At 37.7% G+C, this 20,157-nt stretch overlaps 2 protein-coding genes across 2 annotated transcripts; both read right to left on the bottom strand.

The window, feature by feature from the left end:
• Positions 1-11,982: 11,982 nt before the first annotated feature.
• On the bottom strand, positions 11,983-14,006 carry LOC121889467 (protein S100-P-like). Its single transcript, XM_042401441.1, has 3 exons — positions 13,919-14,006; positions 12,935-13,077; positions 11,983-12,173 (listed from the first exon to the last, which is right to left on the bottom strand). The coding sequence occupies exons 2-3, from the start codon at positions 13,070-13,072 to the stop codon at positions 12,033-12,035; spliced, it is 279 nt and encodes a 92-aa protein (XP_042257375.1). The 5' UTR covers positions 13,073-13,077; positions 13,919-14,006; the 3' UTR covers positions 11,983-12,032.
• A 1,796-nt stretch (positions 14,007-15,802) lies between these two features.
• On the bottom strand, positions 15,803-19,743 carry LOC121889424. Its single transcript, XM_042401372.1, has 5 exons — positions 19,624-19,743; positions 18,754-19,110; positions 18,373-18,486; positions 16,605-16,705; positions 15,803-15,951 (listed from the first exon to the last, which is right to left on the bottom strand). Exons 1-5 carry the CDS (start codon positions 19,679-19,681, stop codon positions 15,886-15,888), a joined length of 696 nt encoding a protein of 231 aa, XP_042257306.1. The 5' UTR covers positions 19,682-19,743; the 3' UTR covers positions 15,803-15,885.
• Positions 19,744-20,157: the final 414 nt, after the last annotated feature.

Genomic DNA, 20,157 nt, shown 5'->3' on the forward strand with positions numbered 1-20,157 from the left:
GAACCAGCAACCTTTTCCTGCTTGTCTAAAGCTTTCCACTAACCTGTACTGTTACTATTATTACTATTTAGAAGAGTTTGCATGTATGTTGGGGGTGGCGCTTATCCTTTGGACTAACCACCTGCCCCCTATCAAGGGTCTATAATGCGGCACACTTCATCTGTCCTCTGACCTCAGGGGTTACGACCTCTGGGATGGGATGAGTCAAGGCCTATTGACCAGCTGTTTGCACTGCTGCCACCACTACACACACACACACACACACACACAGTCCCGTTCTCCACTGCCTGCCTGCTGTGTCACTGGTTGTAATTATCTTAAAGTGGATGTGGGGTGTGTTTCAGAGTGTGTGTAGAAAGTAAAAAGAGGTCAGGACCAGAGTGTACGCGAGAGTCTGTGCATGTGGGGGTGAGAGAAAACAAAAGAAACAGAGTGAAGAGGTGTGTGTGAAGGATGTGTACGCTCCTCTGAGTGAAACAGTCTTTGTATCTAACAGCTGACACATTTTAATGGTTATATCTGTAATTTTACCACAGTTGCAGGTCCCTTAAGGCTAGTTACCAGACTAATATTGAGTTCGGCTTTTGATCTTTTATCTGAAGCCAGAGCACTGCAGCCAAAGGCCAAACACTATATTGACCCTGTGCAACACACAGGCCTAATCGATGAGGAAGTTGTGTGGGTTTTCACCATCAATATACTGTACACACACTGCAAACTATCCTTTTCATGAAGTCATGTAACCTAACCCTGAGCTTTGAAATTATATGGTGAACTGACTCAATAGTAGAGTTGTTACAACATATTCTTTTTTTTTCCTTCCTCTACATAGCTCTGTCTCACCGACTGTTTCTGTCTTTCCTGTCACCGATAAAATCTCACTTGAACCTCCAAAGCACATGCAAACGACTTAACATTCGCAGTGCAACATCTCAATCTGCACTGCTCTTTGCTCTGACAGCTTTCTCATTCGCCCGTGTTAATTGAAAGTCAATTTGGAGCAGATGGCACAGTTAAAAGATGCCCCGTAATCCTCTCCTAAGGGGGTTAGGGAGGTGGGGGTAGGGTGGGGGTAAGAGGCGGGTGATTTCACTCCACGGTTGTGAAAGCAAAATGTTTCCCACAAAGCTTTAGTACTGGCTTCCACCTTCACTGTGCATTCACAGTGCTGTCTGAGGTGAAGCTGGTTTATCATCCGCAGGGTGGGTCAATGAGGTAAATCATATATTAGCCACAGGTCACGAGCAAAATAACGTGCTATACAGTACATACACCAACTTGTTTACATTTTCTCTCTGTCCTAACACAACCTCAGTCTCAGTCTGAATGAATGAAATGATTCAAAAAAGTAACTGGTATGGGTTTTGTTGTTCTTTTGTTTTCCTTTAATTCTTTAAATTTGACCAAATTTGTGCTGAAAAACCTAAAAAATTGGAACAATTCAGAATTCAAATTGTATTTTGATCATCTTGGGACAAACCTGCACTTACAATTAGGGTAATACTAAGAAAACATACTAATGCATAATTATATGCATTAGTAGTTCATTCTCTACAATGATATTTTTGACAAAGCAAACAAACTGAATTGTATAACATTTTTGCTAACTTAAGACTCCTGTTACAGTAGGTTTCAATGGTGATACTTTTTGTGAGATTTGGTAAAAATGATTGATGATCATTCTATATTAATATATTTTTTGCCACTAACAACTGGATTACTAGAAGAAAGACTTGACACACATTGCTGGGAATTATTCTGTACCAGTCAGTTCAGTTTCAGGATTTGCCATGGACAGTCAATGTAGTGAAAACTGCATCATATCAGAAGTGGACTTTTTCTGGTGTTTATTTCTGACAAACACATGTTAATCACATTGTATCCAGACAATCTTCTGACGGAAGCGATTAAACTTATTATTCACCGTCACCAGTATCCAGACAGTCACATGCCAGAAGTCATCATAGGAGAGACTGATGCCATATGGGCGGCAAACAGTGAGCAATTCTCACCTCCTCTTAAGTTGACACACTTCTCAGAGCACTAATCCTTCTGCAGAATTTAAACACTTTTCAATGAAGACACCAATCACAGCTTAAAGTATTAATAAAAAAGACCAATCAGCAACTTTGGGGAAGAAACAAACCCCGCCCCAAATAAAGCCATATGATTTCAGTTCCTCATTCTTGTGTCCAAAGCTGTTTACCACTGTCTGCTGTGTGCACTGCATACATGCATTTGTATGTGTTCACGCGCATGCATACAGACTGTTGTAACAGTGACTTGTCTGTTTGAGTGATGTTTTGTTTCCTGTGCATACAGTTGCACAATGCTTGCACTGGCACTCTGCCTGTATACCACACATCACCTCAGACCACTCGGAAAGATAATGAAACTGTAAAACCACTCTTCTGCCATAAATAATAAGTGCAGTTATTTTACGGGCAGTGCTAATACTCTCGTTGTGTCGTCTATTATTGTCATGCTGCGTCTTGCGGAGGTGACCAGGCTGCAAACTTTTATCAAGAGTCAAAACATTAAGACAGATACGGAAGGGGTGCAGTTATTTGTTGGGTTGAATATGTGATGTTAAGTATAAGAGTTGACTCAGTTGTTGATTATGACGTGTTCACATGCAATTTTTCACTCAGGTGCCACCAGTGTCAGTGGTGGAGGGTTACATAGTATGTTTTCTGTCTCTCTGTTTCACCTGATCCTTGTCTAATTCTGATCAACAGGATCTCTTTCACCTCTACGTGGTCTTCATTTGGATGCTGCAGTGCTAATTGTATTGATTTTTTTTTTTAATAAATGTTTTGTCTTAATTTGAATATTTGTAGAGATCAAACTGAGACTTAACATAAATCACATGTGATTTTCAGATATTTCACATGTGAAATGCAGGACATCACATGTGAAAGCATCAACTGTAGGACTGTCCAGGCATCAAGACTTTTGTCATTCCTCATCTCTCTTCTAATTTCCTGTCAGCTTTACATTTCATACTGCATACCGCCACATACATGCAGGCTAATGAACACTAAAATGCTTTTATCTCACAGTGTGATAAATTCACACATACACACATGTTGCTTTTGGATAATGCACATGAAACTCACATGATACAGGAACAAAGCACATTCACAAATCATGTGAAGCATGTAAAAATGAATGATACACTGTTCAATATTGTGCGGATGAAAACATGAATTTCACGTGCTTTTCAAAATACCATTATAAACATTCTTTATTTACAAGTACACAAGATATTTTCAGTTCCATTTTTTATTTTACATTTGCTTTTATTTTAGTTCTTACTTGTAATTTTAGCATTGCTCCAAAATCATTTGTCACTTTGAGAGTGCTACATGATTCAATTTCCACATCTTTCATAGTTACTCTTTTCAGAAGACACCTGCCTTTGCCACAACTTTTCACCTAGCTAGTTTCACTTAGTTTCCATCTGTATGTGAAATGGTTTACAAGCAATAAAGTTTATTCCACTGCCAGCAGCACATACTGCTGAGTCACTGAGTTCTTTCTGTAGTAGCCTCTGGCTGCTTGCAACCTGACATAAACTTTGGCCACTAACTATACTGATGTTAAAGGTAATCTTCAGTGTATAATCTCCCTTATCTAAGTTCAGGAGCATTTATGTGCATGCCATCTAAAGACACTGGTTTCTCTATGACTCGATTACTCCAGCAGAGAGATCAATCAGTAGGTCAATCAATACAGATCAATCAGTCTGATGGCTTATAATTACACAAAGCCACTAGTGATCTTAACTTTAGGCTCTCAGAGCAGCATTTAAACATTTAACTAACATTATCCCATTTTGTATTGTAAGACAATGCAATCAGGCATTCAAACAAACATTATCATTTGATGAGGTGACATTTGACTGCAAGAGAAATGGTGTATAATTGTTTTTTGATAATGATCATCACCCTGAAGGATATTCGGGGATTTAAACTACAGATTTTACAAGTCTGACGTCAGAGCTCTTGCAGTGTGAGAGAAAACCTGAAGGCATCCGGAGCTTTAAAGGATTTCTATGGGTGCTAATGGTTTTGAATGAATCAGATATGTGCTGGCTGACGGTGATGTAAGGCCGAGATAATTCTGACAATGTGTAAATGTGTCTGTCTGTGTCTGCGCAGAAGGACTTTTTGAGGGCTGCTGACGATAAAGGAGGACAAAGTCTCCTTGTCATGTGTTTCTGTGTGTGTATGTGTGTGTGAATAAGAGAATAAGACAGAGAGCAGGACTGTTTGCATCAGGACAGTGCACAAACATCGCTAGTTTTAATTACGTCACAGGCAAGTGGCTGCAAAAGCAGGGAAATGTGGATTACATCATGCGGTCACAGTCTATCCACAGAGAGCCTGTTATCAGCACAGTACAGGCATGAATGTGCTCTCAATGCAAATAGCTCGGCCTCACAGCCCTCTGTTAAACCTGTCTGCCGTCTGCAGACGGTGAAAGATTACCGATAGTTTGCTCAACAGGTTTACAATGCGCTCCTAGTCAAATAGAAAGCGGACAGTTTTGTTTCTTTTTCTCTTTTACAGCTGATTCTTTCTACAGCCTTTGATCTGAACCTGCTAAGCTATCTGACTGAATACTGTAAAGAAGCAGAACTGAGGTTTTAAAGGTACTGAAACCAAAGAAAATTTAACAACACTTTTATTTGCAGAGAAGAGTTACAAGAATTCCCCAACATTATGGGAAATATGCTGTTTTAAACAGAGTTAAATTAGATGAGAAGTTCAATATTAGCGCATTTAGCATTTAGCACAAACATTGAAAACAGAGGGAAACAGATAGCCTCCACCAAAATAGAAAAAAATACACCAACAACTCCATAACTGTCTTATCTAGCATGAAAGTTCATTCTTGACCTTGGAAACAGGTGGTTGGAAAAAAAGCTGTAATAATCATTATTTGTATATTAATAATGGATCAAATAGCTATGCGTAATTTGAAAGGTGTCGCTTGTGGTGATGAACCCATAGTTAACATACGTTGAACAATCAGGCCGATTCTGTTACAGCTATGTAGCATTTCACTGTTATGCAAAAAAACTGAAACTATGTCTGTCACAATTATTCTACACCTTTCTTATGTTTTTTACAATTATTGATCACACATCTTACAAAGGGGATGAATTATTGCACAAATTGAATATTTACTGTGCATCTCCATGGCTGGATTAACCTCCTATGGGACCCCAGGGTAAAAAATTTGCTGTGGGGTCCTTGTCCCCCAATATACATGCTACTACTTCAGAGCTGAAATGATTAGATAATTAATCAACTGACAGAAAATTAACTGGCAACAATTCTGATAACTTATTAGTAATTTTTACGCAAAAATGCCAAAAATTCACTCATACCAACTTCTAAAATGTGAATATTTGGTAGTTTGTTATCTTGGGCTTCAGGGAATAGTGACATTTTTCACTATTTTCTGACATTTTATACACTGAACAATCAATTGATTGTTTAAGAAAATAATTCTCAGACCTGTTGATAATAAAAATAGCTGTTGCTTGCAGCCTTACAGAATTCTTATGATAAAATAATACTATCTGGTCTTTTTCTGTATGCAATTTGATAAAACACACATTTACAACAAATGAGTACAATATAAACAAAAAATAATTAATGTCTTAAAACTAGAGTCCTTCTTGGACCACAAGATGGAGAATGGAGGATCTGTCAGAGTTCAGACTGTACAAATTCTCAATCAATCAAATTATGTAGTCCTGGATGATATGGAGTGGACCTGAGCTTTTGGGGCCCCTGGGCAGTTTCCCACTTTGTCTAGTTGGTAATCCAGCCATACCTCCATCACAACACACTTTTCCTAAAGCTAGAAACAGACCTTAAGATTTCTGATACCAAAAAAAACTACCCTACAAATAACTACTTATTTCCATCTTATCAAGCTGGAAGACATACACTGTATTTATGAGGTACATTTATGGTGTGTATCTAACAAGTACAAACTGATTAAGTGAGACAAATGAAATGAGGGTGGACACAGTAACTGATTTATGTTTATATTGGAGGTGGTGTTGGTAGTTGTTTGCCTTGATGACCACTAACTGAACCTAATAAAGCTAAACTTACACCTCTGGATCTATTCTAGTCAGTCCTTGTGGATTCAACTTAACACTCAGCTGTAAAAATCAAATGACATTACACAGATCAAATGAGCACTCCAGTGTCACATGTTCCAGTATGACACTACAGTGGATTTCTTCCTCCCATTTCTTTTTATTGGGCTTTAACTTGCTCCTCAACATTTCAAAGAAATAAATACTGCAGTCACATCTTGCCAAATACTAAAAAGATGCATAATTAGTCTCATCAAAATTTGAACGGTGGAGCATGTTAGCTACAACCCAACGAAAGCTCCTGCACAAGGAGCTAATCACACAACAAGCCTGCTTATCATGTGTGTAGGTCAAAGGTGACAGCACTGACACGACTGTCTGGTATGAATGAGGGCTGTTTCGTGTTTCTTTCCCCCCACTATCAGACCTTTTAGAGCTTCTCAGTCATGTTGATAAAGACCACACGACAAATCTTATCACACATAAACATGTTGAAAAAGGCACCTAATGGTGGAGACAGACGGCGTCACTCCAGCTGGGTTCATAAATCAATATTCAGCAGCAGAGACAGGACTTTGTAGCCTTCAAAGCAGACAGATACCAGTATCCTGTTTGACAGAAATGGCCTATGTGACATTCGGTTGAAAGGAATGCGTGGTATGGGAGGAACTCAGTGGTATGTTGTATAAACCCTAGCAACTGTTTGTCAGTGTGTACACAAACCTCCAGTCCACACACGCAGTCAACAGGTTGCTCTTGGGAGACAGGTTTTAGGCACACCCATTAATACTGCCTTTGTTTTGCAAATGATCCTTGCATGGTCTCCTTGTCTTTTGCAATGCAAAATAAACTCATACTGTAAGTAATTCCAGTTGTGTGTTAATATGAAGACTCACTCAGCAACTATTTCTGGTATAAAGAGACGTGTCACATGGTTTGCTGTAGATTAAAGGGTCATTTCACCGATTTTCAAGCTTATCTCTCTTAACTTGTTATATTTTAAGCAGGCTATATGAACAACAGCAAATCCTGAACCTTCCCTCAATTTTATGTCCATGCTTGCATCATCAGGCAGAGGATTTGGAAATGAACATCCCATGTTCTATGAAACTTTTGAGGGGGAGCATGGAATATTTAATTAATATCAAAAGTATGTACAATTACTGTATTACTCAACATATTTCATATTTCTTAACTTGCATGGTGTAGCATAATGTTCCTTCAAAGTAACCACAGCTTTGTCGTCTAACATTTCTTGGATTTAATGGAGTCAGAGCTGTCTCTCCACACTTTAAGACAAACATCTTTTTGATGTGAAATAATGCAAAATGATATTAAATTCTTAGCATACAGCATAGAAAAAAGTAACTTATGTGTGTTATATGACTATAGATTATTTTAAGGAGAGAAATCCATACAAATGTATGTTTCACATAAAATACACTATACAAAATGTCAATCTAAATATCTTTTTTGTCTAGGTTTCTCTAACTCATTTGATTTTAATTAGTATAGACTAAAAATAAAGCAATAAGGAATAATGGCTGGGTTTACATATTTGTAGGTCATGTAAAGTTAAACATGCATTCATTGATTTTTGACCACTTGGGGGCAGCAGAAATAAGCTGTAACAGAACACTGACATATTATCACCTTATGGTAATAATTGATATGGCAAATGTGTTAGCAAACAGTTTATCATTTATTCATCCAACAGACACAAAGCAACATTGGCATTCATTTAGAGTTGTGTTTCTGTCCACCTGATAAATGTAAGTCCAATATTTACTCTCCTTTTAGCTCTGTTTTGGTCTTCACCAACTCCTGAGAAAAATATCTGACTCTTTAGCTGCTAAATGCTCCACTATGTTCACAAGCTAGTTGTGAACTTTGTCTATCTATAGTTTGATGCTGGGCAGGTAGTGTACACTGGGGTTATCAAGCTTTTTTGCTGATAACAGCTGCCTGTTTGCTGATAATTCACAGTGGGTTTGTCACTAAGAGTGAAACCTTTCACATTACACGGAGTCATCTGACCCATGTGGTGATATGAAAATATTGAGTAGAGCAGCTTTAATCTCCTCACTTTTTCCTATTTCCTTGTTGATGATCAAACACTAGAAGCCATGTTTTCTTTTCTATCTTTTTTGTTTACCTCCATGTCCATGACATAGCATCACGAGTGGAAAGTTGACATAATCAATATTTAAACAACCCATGAGTCATGTGTCAAGTAGCCTTTAACAAGTCCCAGACGAATTGCGGTCCCTCAGTAGAACTCAGGGACGCCTCATGACGCCTACCGGGGACGAGAAACACACTGGGTTAAAGTTTAAGACAAAGAGCAGCAGTGTGTTTATCCTGTTTCTCCTGCTGAGAGTCAGGCCACGAGATGAGCTGGACACCCTGGCAACTCATATGACCAGAGATGTGTGGCTTTAAAACAGAATGAGGTATTCATAACTGCCATACCTCTTCACGTGGACTGAGCTGAGTAGTGTGTGTGTTTGTGAGTGGTGTAAACCTCTAACCGCAAGTATACATTGACACCCACTTTGAGATTGAAGTCTATGGGAAGACTTTTGCACCAAAATTAGACATTAATAATTTCATCATGTTTTTTTTATTATTATTATAATCAATACACCCTGCTCTCTCTTCAATTTATTGATGATTCTATGATGACTTCCTTTTATGGATCAAAATTCTTTGTCTTGTTGAAATGGAGAACTACTCATTTACTGTATTGAAATAATAGTTCTCATTTTGTCCGTACTGCGTACCAATACAGGAAAACATTGGAAGAGAATTGAGTGATAATAATAATAAACATGGGGTATTCTTTGTAAAAGGTTTAAAATGGCTTTATTAATGGTTAATAAATCATTAAAAATGCTTTATAGATAGTGTATGGAGGCAAAGAAAGGCCATAAATATCTGAATCTTGTAAGCTACTCAGTACTTCTTTGTGAAATTTCACCACTGCAAAGTCTTGATGTTGACATTTGAATACCACTGAATTAATAGCACTGAACATATTACTTTGAAAAACCTGAATTTATGTGCTTTGAAACTGACTTCTGTTGTGGTTCACCAGTTTAGATTCCACTATTCCACTATTTTAACAAAAACTATTATCAAGATGTTTAAATCCAAGTTTGTCATTTTCGGATCTTAAAATTCAAGTCAAGTAAAAAAAAATTAAGAAGCTCAAATTGGCTGGGTTATATTCAAACATTAAAATATGCATGAAAATTGCAATCTTGAACATCTGGGCTACCAAGACAAGCAATCGAGCCTGAATGGAGTGAATCAGACCTCTGTCCTATAAGGTAATGTCCAGTTTCTAAATGTTCAAAACTTGAGATTACCCTCTGAAATTTGAATGGAGGGGACCATTCAAACCACATTAATTCAAATAGATGGCTTTTGATGGAGGATAGATGGTAATTAGTAGTGGTTACATTTCACTATTTACTATTCAGCCTCTAATAAAATTCAAATTATTTTGGCCTTTCTTTACCTCTGTATTTACAAGCCATTTATAGGAACAACATTTGGGTTGCCAGGTTGTTAAACATCCACCATCTGGGTAAATGATGGTAAGGGTAAAGGCTCTTACTTTCTAATAAACCATTAGGTTTGCAAATGTTTACATGGGAGAGCCTGGCAACCAAAAATGAATCATTGTTAAATAATCTATTAAAAGTTATGACTTATAAAGGATTTATGAATGCTTGGGAATGGTGATTCATTCTTAAAATTGGAAACACATATCTGTGGTTATTATTTGTATAACACAAGGCCCACTTACATAGCTATTCTCAGAGCTTTTGACCATATTCCATGGCCTGCTTCAGACAATAGAACTTTCTTATGAAGACAGAAATGCAATGAAAAATAAATGAAATTAAAAATGCAATGTGTTTGTGCTTATGCACAAGTGAGCATCAAAAACATACACCAGCAAATACAACAAAATCCTCACCCCACCACACTTTCCCTCCCCACCTGTATCTCCTGACTCCAGAGCCACATCCTCCTCCGTTCTGGACACCTAATCCCTATAAGCCTTTATAATGCCCCGCACAGAGAGAGAGAGTGAGAGAGGAAGTTGAGAGAGGAGAGTCTGGGCTTAATGACCTTGCAAGCCGATTACAGGCCAGCCACATTTCACAAACAGCGCTGTGAGGCCTCCGACTCAGCCTGCAGTCAAATCAACTGCAGTCACACAGGAGAGGGAGGTCATGAATGCAGACATGTTGTTCAGGATGGCAGCAGTGATTGATTGATGATAATATAATGTCAAACCTATGCATTTATTGAAAATACTGTTTAATCCCAGTTTGTTAAATGGAGAGAGTATCTGCCACCAGAGGGCAGCATAGGCATGCTGTGATTACACAACTGTCCCGGCTGGAGAAAGTGTGTCACTCGGCCAGTGCACCCTGGTGGGCAGATAGAGTGCTGACCTGACCTAAAGACAGAAAGTAACACAGAGGTGGATTAAGAGGCAGCTTGATGCCTCTGATCACAGGATTAACAAAATAGCTGGTCCAAAAGTTTCCCCTCCAGTGTCTGTGAGTCTCCAAATCCCCACTGTTGTTTTTGTGATGCCAACTCAGACTAATCAGGTGTAAACACAATGCAGGTCAAATATCAGCACCACTCAGGCTCAGTCTGGACTATCAGTTTACATCATAGGGCTGTTGTGTAATTCAAAATGTCCCCATCAATTTGTTGTGGTGGAAAAGATCCTGTTGTTCTTGAAATAGCCCTGCATGTGACCACGAACATGTTTACAAGACGCTGTTTGTGACGTGCTGACATGCTCTGTATGTTGCTGACATTGCTGCATGAGACGCAAAACCACCGCTCTGACCACTTGCCTATTATTGTGCAAGTGCCGACGATGAGAATGTTCCATTCAGCTGTTGGTTGAAACCCTTGTACCTACAAAATGTCCAAAATCATTTAGTTTGAAGCTTGAAATGGTTTCATCAGAGCAACTGTGGAAGTATTTCCTCAACAAAAAGAGGCATCTCGTCAAATCCTCCTGGTGACGTTAAAACATGAAATCCTTTAGTTACAAGATTATTACCTGCCAACAGAGAGGTCTGAGAAGGCATAGTACATTGAGTACTCTTTATTTCACACGCACACCCTGTTGCCCTAGTTAGGCAGGAAGTCTTGTGACTGTTGTAACTTGAGTGAGGCTATCTGACCATGTATAGGAACTCATTGAAAGCCTCAAACGTAAAATGTGACCATTGATTTCACACTTTTTCCATCACACCATTGCACAATATTTTTTACCACAGTAGCATGCAAAAACAAAATTACTGTCTAATTAGTTATATGTTCATATCTTTTAATGTTTTTCAGTTATTGATGCTCTTAGTTATTAGTTGTTACATTTACATTCCTTCCCTTCATCTCAATATTGTCGTGCTGCTGTTCATTTTCATTTCAGTCTTTTTTTCCTCATGTTTTTGTGTCTCATGAGAAAAACCTGTGAGAAATTCTCCAAACATTCTCAGGAACCACGTTTTAAGGAACTAAAACCAGTTTTGGTTCAAGCTTGAATTTTTAGTGTTTTCTCACATTTGCTGTAGAAATCCAAATGCGTGGATGCGATGTAGTAACTTATGCTATTTCATAAAGCACAATCAGCATTTTTCTTTGCATTTATATTTAAGCTTCCTTACCATACTGCTCTATGTGGCCCATTATGAATGGTTAAAAAACATCTTACTGCTTTTTATTTCATGTTAGTCACACAATACTTGACAACCATGTATAGGTAAATAAACCATTTTATTCAGTTGTTACAGAAAACAGTCACTACAGGGGTTTTATTTCATTGTTGGCGCTGTCTGGCCCACACCCAATGGTGCAGCCGTACTGCTCACTTCTTGCACATGCGGTTGTGGCAGGCGCAGGTGAGAGCAGCTACCAGCACCACAAACTCGTTGAAGTCAACTGTAGAGTCTCCGTTAAAGTCCAGACCTTTCAGCAGCTTGTCCACCTCACCTGGGTTCTTTGCTGCCTGCACAGACCAACAAAATACCATCAAAACTGTTGTAGTTTATTACAAAGCTTCATTATATAAAAAGTTGTTTTTTTTTAAATAAGTGCCTTGCCCAAACACTTTTTTTCCAGCCATGTTTAGTCAACTTTTAGTATCAAGAGTGTATTTATTCAAGTGCAAGATAGTTATTTCAGTGAAGAAAGGCCATTGTATCGAAACTTGATGTTGGAACAGGACATAACGATGAGAGGAACTCTTCAAACTGGTCAAAAGTTCAAAAACACAAAATCTACTTTGACAAAGTATCCAAAAATGCACAGCTGCACACTGTTTATCATGTTTAAAGTTGTTTGGTTGTAGGTTTGAATGATGAGCTGCACAGAGGTGGGGCCTGGGATTGTTCAAAAATTATTATTAACTATTATGTATTTATTGTGTAAATTTTTATATGCAGCACAATGTAATCTAAAGTATTTCTGGGGCATAAATGTAATAGTTAAACACAAAATGAAAATGGCTCTTTTAGCATCTGTTAAATCTGGTAAACGGGCATTATGATGCATAGAATCAGCTAAAAAAAACTGAAAAATACATTTTCTTTAATTGTACATTTTCAGTATTGTTGCCTGTTTAGTATCTGAACACTCTCTGTAGCTTGTGCTATGCAGCATATAGTAAATTCAGTGAATGAATATTAGTGTGAGCATGATGTGCTAGGTCTCGGTACAGTTTGCTACCTGGTCAGCACAGTTATTACCCTCCCCAGTGGTGTACAGTACCTTGAGCATTCCAGGCAGCTCCTTCTCCAGCAAAGTCTTGACCTCATTGTTGGTTAGGGAGTCCTTACTGCCCTCGCCAGCAGCATAGGTATCAAAGGTCTTCATCAGGAGGGCCATGGCTGTCTCTAGCTGGGTCATGGTTGCTGCTTGAGAGGTGGTTGATACAGTAAAGAGGAAAACAGAAGGCCAACACCGGTCAACAGAGCCGAAGATGTGTCAGGAGTGGAAGAGGAGAGAGCTGACTCCTTTTATACCTTTTTGTAAAATGGGTTCGGGACCAGTGATAAGACAAGGCTCTAAAGGCCAGGTAATACCAATTTAAGTGTTTGATATAGGTGTTGGCTCCAACTGTGTCAACACAACCTCAGTCCAACTACGCCCAGTGTACATATTACCTCATAGACCATATGCAGCTAGTCATTTATTGGTTTAAGGTGAGGTCTTTTCATTAACCAAACCATACAGGCAGGTGACTCTGAGATTCGTTTCACTGAGATAAAGCAATCCATGATTTTATTTGTGCGAGTTATAAACTCTGCGCTGTGTATCATCACTAGATGATACTGAAACACATTTAAACCCAGTGATGCTGCATCAGCTGTGGTTGGTGGTCGTCTATGCTGCTGTGCAGAGGTGAACTTGAACCACAAAACTTGTTGTGTCCATGTCTGCTTGCATTTTTCTTTTGTTGCTGGTAGCCTGCCTTGGTCTGGCCTTGTTTCCTGGAAACAGCACCTTGTCAAAGTATAGGGCTGCAAAAGTTTATGTGAAAAACAATGAGAAACATTATGAAAGGCCCTACATTTTTTAAGCTACAATATATTACTGCGGGATGCATTTAAACAGTTGGATTCCATGACTTATTAGTTCATAAATCATTCAGATCACACACATTGTATAGGTGCACAATAATATAAGTAATGTGGAGAATGACTTAACATGTTGTACCACCATTCAGCAGCCTAAAACAATGAGTTTAAGTACCTGAGTCATCTTTTATGATGTTGAAGTCAACTTTAAAACAACTCCTGCAGTATTTTCATCAATGAGACACTTGTTGACAGCACTGACAGCTTTAAACTCAGTTTCTTGAGCTCTACATACCAGCTTTATTGTCAAGAAAGACTCTACTTGCCAAGAAATCTAAAAGAATTTTGTCCTGTAATTCCTATACAGATGACACTTCTCACAGTGTGAAAGTGTGAGAAAGGAACCGCCACATTCACATCATGTGGTGGTTAACACCTTTTGCAAGTTATGTCCGTGAGTATACAGTATACTGGCGGGTACTATACTGTGCTGTGGTATACAAGTTTAGTTTGTTCTTATGAGCAAAGGAGTGTCTTTCTGAAACTAGCTGACTCATTGGGTCAAGTGTTTCTGTATTAACTCCTTGGTAATCAATAGGCGCCCATTAGGCTGGTACAGTATTTCTTATCTTATCAGTTAATAAATACCTTATTTTCATATCATGACCTAAACCCTGGATGGATTATGCTATGGAAACGTGACACTAAAATCATCTGTTGCGCTACATTTCTGTCCAGTGTATGAGCTAACAATTTAGCATACAATACAGCTAGCATTATTGAAAGCAAACAAAGGATACACTCAGCATTGGCAGAAGAATGATATGGTCCACACATTGCTCACACATAACGATCCCTACGGAAATCTTTGGGGAAAAATTAAAATATAATTTTGTTTTAGCTGTTAGCCAGCAGCAAGTTGTATCTACAAAGGTATTTTCAGGATTTCACAGATGTCTAGTGTATACCCAAAATGATAAAATGTTAGTGTTGAAAACTGCATTTAAACATTTTCACATATTGTACAGGCCAGCCTGCCCTACTACCTTACACAGATGAGAGGAACATATTCTCACATTTTCCTTTAAAGGGGACATATTATGCTTTTTGTGTATTTCTGTCATTTTTTTTATTGTTATGATGTCAGACATCTAAGTTAAACATGGTCAAAGTGGTCACAAATGGGACTATTTCTGTAATTAGTTAACACATCCCACAACGCTGACATATGCTAACTCATCTACTAGCCTTAGAAGCTACAGTTTAACTATTTCTGTATTTTGGGATGCTAGTTGAGTACAATTATTAAACATACTGTATGCTAATGTATTAGACCAAAACATTTACCCTAATCTGAACTACACACCCTTTTTGTTTGATGAACACATGGCAAACAGATGCCCATAGCATGGTGCAGTCCATTAATGTGAGGAACAAAAACATCAGCTCTCCAATGTGTGTGTTAGCATCCTCACTAACTTTGAAGTTTAACTTTTTTCTGCTCTCAACAGTACTGGCATGTTTCACAAATGGGGTCTCAGGAAATTTTAGAAAATGAACTCATAACCTGAGATGCAGAGCACATGTAGAGAGATGAATAATGTAAGATAATGCTGGTAAAATATGGTCTCAGCAAAATGAATTTACAGTAAGAGATTGAGCCATTTAGATAGTCTGTGGCAGTTTTGTGTGCTGAAAATGCACACAAAAAGGTCAGGGAGAATCTACCTTGGCTCTCACAGGCACTATTTCCACTTCCTGTCATTGGCCTATTATGCAGCGACCCCGTAAAACCACAGTTTCCACTCGGCATCTTTATCATGATCTGAAGTCATTGTGAAACCTGCATCTTTGTTTGCATGTGGACCACTGACTAGCTGGAAGAATGTTAAGTCAAAACAAAAGCAGCTCAATAAAGTCTGACACAAATAACAATGTCTATAAATGCATTCAAACTTTGTTATACTTAGAATGAACTTGAAAATGAAACAATCACACAAAGATGGATGAGAAATAAAATATTTACATGTGTATAAAATCTTTTATATAAATGCAGGAAAAGAAAATGAAGTGAATGTACATTATATACATGCAGAAAAGTAAAAATAGAAAATACTGGGAGATGAGATTCCCTGCAGATCCTTATTCACTTTGTTTCTTGTCCGTGTGTTCAAAGTAATCAAAGGATTCATACACCGGCACCTGACACTGAGAAAGACAGAGAGATTTTTAAAAAAAATGCAATTACACATTGTGCTGATGGTTTGTTCTGCTTAAAGGTCAATATTATGATTTGACCTTTACTAATGTGCACAGTAAAAAACTGAGTAGGCGTGAGCAACAGACACTATTCATCAGAAACAGGATGTCAGTTATATTTCATAATAATTTCTCAGCACTGGAAGTTGCAGCTTAAATCACTGCAGTTTGTGAAACATACTATTTCATTGTTTCTGACAGCGTATCAAGGCTGTAGCTTGTAATGTTGTTGTACTGGATTGTAGTGTATTGTATGGTGTTTCATATGCTTTTGCACTTTCATATGTGTGAGTTATGTAGACAAAACATGTTAGAATATACTGTAATTTAGTCTAACACAAAAACACCACAAAGTACAGTCTTGAAACATCATTTTTTAAAAATATATCATTACTTGCATGGCTGTTGTATTGTATATAAGGCAATGTATTACATCGTAAAAGTATTTTTCTGGTCACTCATTATGCAGTATATTGGACAGCATGATCAGTTTTCACACTATTTGACTTCTCTTTCACCACACTGAACAAAAGGGAATCAGGATCATGTTTGTTGGGTAGCATCACATTAATATTTTTTCTTCAGTCTGATATTGGACTCACCCACTGAGAGGAGCCTTTGGAGGAGCTGGTGCTGTGTTTGTCCATGTCTGTCACCTCAGAGTCAAAGTGCGGAACCTCGTAGATCACCCTGGCTGCTATCGCTGAACCCATGAAACACACACACACACACAAATAATTATTAGAATTGTTGGGAAAAATGATGCAGAAGCGCATTGCCTAATTATGAGATAGTAAGTCATAATTATGGGATACTTAAATCATAATTATGCGATAGTAGGTCATATAATTATGGGATAGTAAGTCATAATTATAAGATATTTAAGTCATAATTATGAGATAATTAAGTCATAATTATGAGAAATTCAGTCATAATTATGAGATTAGGACTCCAAAATTTTTTTTTTTGTTGAACGCAATGCGCTTCTGTAAAATGAAGCCTAAGCTGTATAAAAAAATACATAAAAGCGGCAATCAGAGCACTTAATGGGTAAACATGGTGCATTTAGTGGCTAAGTAGCCCGATATTTGCCTCAGTAGTAGTAGAGACTGTAAAGTAGACACTGAAACAGAGCTAAAATGAGAGTGAATATTGGACATATATTCAATAGGTCGCCAGAAACACGACTCTAAAGACTCTTGAAAGAAAATGTTGCTCTAATGGATGATCTGATGGATGTGTAAATATGCAAACATTTGCTAACACATTTGCAATATCAACTATATAAACTAACATGTTCGTGTTGGGTTTACTTTTAAAACTTAAAAAAAAAAAAAAAAAATCAGTTAATGTGGGTTTAAGAATTCATTTGGAGAGCCTGTTGGTCATCTTTAAAGCACAGTAAGGTTTAGCATTTATCAATCGGTTTTATTTACTCCTCAGTTCAAATTTAAGACAACTGACTGCTCTTGTAGGTTTATAGAACTGTTAGGTTTGCTAAAATGTATCTCTGAATCTTAAAGTTGCTTAAAACACACTGTTGCTCATGATTTCATCCTGTAACTGTGTCGTCTACATTTTCTTTTCCTTTAAGTCTTTACAACTTCTTCTTTTCTCCTACTACTAATTATTGTTTTTGCTATTGGCTTTTCAGTGTTTCACACTATGAAGCTGTTAAAGCTGGCGACCATCCAATGTCTCTCTGAACTTTTGGGTAACACGAAGGCTTCTTGTGTTAATCTGCTTCTCACCTTCACTTTCAAAGACTTCTTATCAGCCGCAATACGCAGGTTCTTGTTTGAAATGGAGGCTATTTTTCTTTTCTTTTTTTAAATGTCAGGTTTTGTTTCAGTTTTACAGAACGTTTTACACACTCAAGAAATGAAAGAAAGACATGAAAAAATATATTTTCTCACTAACATTACCAGTGATACTGTATCTATTCATGCAGACATTTTGGGGGGTTTAGCACATGTTTTGAGATGTCCGTCTCTGAGTTTTCTGCTGCAACCTCAATAAATTGAAGGTGAATAGATTTTTTTTTGCACTCACAGCATTGAAAATTACACTAAAAATAATTACATGAATTACATTAAATTGCATTAATTACAATCTAAACTAGCGCTATCTCTTTCAAAAAACATTTCCAAGTTACTCACACAGATGAACTTTGAACATTCATGAAACCATTTCCTGCTGAAGAAATATTTTTCAATGCGCTAACTTTCACCTCCAGTGTATTTGGGTGGAGGCAGAAGACTCAGGCAAGCTGAGGCAGAAATAGCTGCATGACCAGATACCCATGAGAGGTAAGTAGGGAAATGATAAGTGTCTGATACTTGAATAATAATGCTGCATTTTTCTTTGTACCTTGTTTCCTTCGCAGTATGCAGACACAGAGGAGAGTGAGGAGCAGTATTGGAGCCACTACAGCCAGGGTAATGATCAGGGGAAGTGAATTGCCGGTAGAAGATGAAGGACTCCCTTGTGAGAAAAAACACAAATGTGTCAATTATGAGATCAAGAGAGTGAATGCTTTTTACATACAATCAAATTACATACAATGAATCTTATACTTTATATTTGTATAACAAGCAAATAAGGTTTGACTGAGGTCATATAAATTGCTGTTTTGTGAACAGACCTCATCCCATTCTGAATACACTTCAATAAAAGCCCTGTCCACTGTAAAATCAATATACTAGTAAACTCTTATTGCAACACACAAGTTTCTAATGTTTTGTCACCTACCTTCTTCTGTCTTGTCCTTTATGTTGTCTCTGTCTTTAACTGTGATAACAGTACCATTTCCTTTAACCACAGTTAAACTTGGTATCTCCACATTCACCTTGCAGTAGTATTTCCCTTCATCCTCTCTTGTGATATTTGCAAAGGTCAAGGTTGAACAGTTACAGGCCTTCTTCTGCTGACATCCTTGAGATGTATTTGTTCTAATTATATTCTTTATTTCTGTTTGGTTTTTCAGCCAGTTAACTCTCATTCTTCCAATTGTCTCTGTCCAGCAGCAGGTGATGTTTACCGTCTCCCCCTCCATGACAGAGACATCAGCAGTCTGGGTCACATCAAGTGTGCCTGTTGATGAAACACCTGTAAAGAGACAGTAAAGAGATTTAAATGATTTGGTAATTTATCACAAGACTGTACATATTGCATCACTACAGAAGCTAAACGTAGTGAGTAATATGTTTTTGGCACTTTTCAACAACAGGATATGTGATTCAATCTGTATTGTGGGTAAAGTTGTCAACATCCCGTAAAGTGCTGAAACATCACATCACAGGTTTTCATTTCTCTTTCAGGTGAATATTAATACTGCTCTGAAGGTGACTGTACAAAAAACATTTTTCAGTGTAAAAAGGGAGTATCAAACCATAGAAACGTACACACACACATATATATGAGAAGAACCAACACACATTTACTCATTGGAGTCATACTTTAAACTACTTTTGTTTGCAGGCTATAACACGCACTACTGCATTCTGATATTGTCAGTGAAGACAATAATTACAAAAACCTGTCATCATTTTGACCTTTAAGAGATGTTTTTGAGCGCATATTCTTGCACAACAGAAGCAGAATGTCTGTATTTCTACTTACTCCAAGATGAGAGATCACAGAGCGAAGCCAGAAGCAGACAGCTCAGTAGAAGCTTCATCTTTCCACAATGATTCACCTCTGACGACTGACACTCATCTCTTCACATCTGCTGCAAGTCCCTCCCAGCATACGCTCACACATGAACACACACACACACAACCGAAACATACCGGGCATCATCTTTTCTTCAGTGTCCTCATCTTTCCTGCAGAGAAGTGTGAAAAACCACAATGTCTGTTTCTTCCTCTTTAAGAAAGAAGGCGATGACTTTCTATGTCTGTTTAATATAATTCTCACGAAAGAGTTTAAAAAAAGACATTCTGCTCTTCTGCTTGACAAAGATCCTCTTTTATTATACTCAAAATACTGACATACAGTAGGTTACTAACTAAATAGATACTGAGGAGAGAAGCATTGGAACAGTCAGTATTTCTTTTAAGAAATAAATGTATTGAGATTATAATGATGACAAGGTTTTATTCTCATTGACTGTGTTTTTTTCAACATGGACTCCATTTCTAACACTAAACTCAG

This window comes from Thunnus maccoyii, chromosome 22 (genome assembly GCF_910596095.1).
Source record: "Thunnus maccoyii chromosome 22, fThuMac1.1, whole genome shotgun sequence".
Lineage (NCBI taxonomy): Eukaryota > Metazoa > Chordata > Actinopteri > Scombriformes > Scombridae > Thunnus > Thunnus maccoyii.